This window comes from Crocuta crocuta, unplaced genomic scaffold (genome assembly GCF_008692635.1).
Source record: "Crocuta crocuta isolate KB4526 unplaced genomic scaffold, BGI_CrCroc_1.0 scaffold408, whole genome shotgun sequence".
Classification (NCBI taxonomy): domain Eukaryota; kingdom Metazoa; phylum Chordata; class Mammalia; order Carnivora; family Hyaenidae; genus Crocuta; species Crocuta crocuta.
This window is the reverse complement of record NW_027527444.1, coordinates 401,076-402,724: the sequence shown is the minus strand read 5'-3', so window position 1 is coordinate 402,724 and position 1,649 is coordinate 401,076. Positions and strand designations below refer to the sequence as shown.

Here is a 1,649-nt window from a genome sequence, read left to right as displayed (position 1 = left end):
TGTGGGACGTTTCAGCCCTTGGAGTCCCGGGTTGGTGTTAGTGTCGTTGGAGCCGGTGTCCCGGCGGGACCGCAGGCTCGGCCCCGTTTGCTCGGGGAAATTGCGCCTGGCTTCCTTTCACCAAAAGCCTTGAAAAAGGCCAGCGGACCTTGCGGCGAGAACCCTTTACCCCCTCGGTCGAGGCCAGCCTAAGCAGGTTTCCCTTCCTCCCGGTCTCCCTCGGGCCTCCCCCCCAGGGTGAAATTCGGTTGCTTCACCTGAACTTCCCGTTGCCCTGGGGCTTCCCCCTGACGCCCTGCTCACCAGGTACCCCTCGCACTAGCAACCTCGGGGGTCGATGGAGAGCCGCTGTCTGCTCAGCAATGTCGTAAATACAAATAATTCTATGGTCTGGGTTCTGTCCGCGTGTCTAGGTGAGAAAATAAGACAAGTGTGCATAAAAATTGACGGCAACTTGTGAAACGCCCGGGGAACGTGGGCAGAACCCAGGTGGATGCGCACAGGTTCCGACGGAGCGCTGAGTGATGGGTAGATGAGCCTTTGGTAGGAGAACCGGGAAATGGAAGGTAGAAGGAGCCCATCTCAGACCGCAGAAAGTTTGCTCGGGGACGAGGCTGCTGACCCTTCCTGTCCGAACCCCAAAACTATCCTAGGACTTGCTCTGGCACTGGGATCGAGTGGGGCTTGAGAGCTTACAAAGACAAATCTCTTTGATATATAAAGAGCTCTTACAATTCAATAGGAAAAGGACCAAAATAGAAAACTGGGCAAAGGCTCTGACAATATGGTTTCCTGAAGAGGAAATACAAATGGCTCATAACCGTATGACAAATTCCTTAACCTCACTCACGATGAGATGAATACAAATTAAAACTACACCAAGAAACCACCTTGTGCCTATCAGACTGGAAAACACCGTGATCGCAGGTGATGGCAAGGCTGTGTGGGAATAGGCCCCTTCGGACGGCGTTCAAGGGCAGTGTGGCAGAATCTATCAAAATCAAAACGCATATTCTCTTTTACCCAATAATTCAACTTCATCATTCTTGTTGTATTTTATTAACCTACCTCCTTTCTGTTATTCCTAACGCCGACATTTAGTGGCTTCAACTGCAATGTCATAGGACGAAGAATTCTTCCTAATTTGTGTTTGTGTTTTTGTTGCTACGGGTTTCATAGTAACAAGGAATCAAGCAACTTCTGCGTAAGTGATTTTACTTCTGCTGTAGTGGAATCAGAAAGCCCTCAAACACCCTTAATATGACCATGAAATTTCATGCTGAGTGTTATCAACTCTCGCTAGAAAAGTAAAAAGTAACAGGAAGATTCAGCGGTTCATCTTTATTTAGAATTGCTCCGATCAGAACAATATACATACGTATGTTAAGTTGTGCAGCAAACTAATTTTTTATAGATGAGGAAGTGGATTTAAAAAGAAAACCACTTCACTCTTGATCTTTCTATTTATAAATGAGAATTTGAGGGAAGTGGTTATAAACAGGAATTTTCAGGGGATTTGAATGATGACTCACGCTTTCGGTCTGGCAGCTTTTCAATTGCTGATAACCTTATTTGGAGATGTGGTCATTTTATTTAGCATCCTAGCTGGATGAGAAAAACATGGAAAGACAAAAAAATCAAGTAGGTGG

At 46.3% G+C, this 1,649-nt stretch overlaps 1 protein-coding gene across 1 annotated transcript in view; it reads right to left on the bottom strand.

The window, feature by feature from the left end:
- Nucleotides 1-1,127, bottom strand: part of NUB1 (negative regulator of ubiquitin like proteins 1) — a 26,187-nt gene extending 25,060 nt beyond the window's left edge. The window contains exon 1 of the mRNA XM_077761163.1: nucleotides 1,069-1,127. Within this exon, the coding sequence (XP_077617289.1) occupies nucleotides 1,069-1,097 (29 nt within the window). The 5' untranslated portion in view covers nucleotides 1,098-1,127. The remainder of the gene's footprint in view (nucleotides 1-1,068) is intronic.
- Nucleotides 1,128-1,649: the final 522 nt, after the last annotated feature.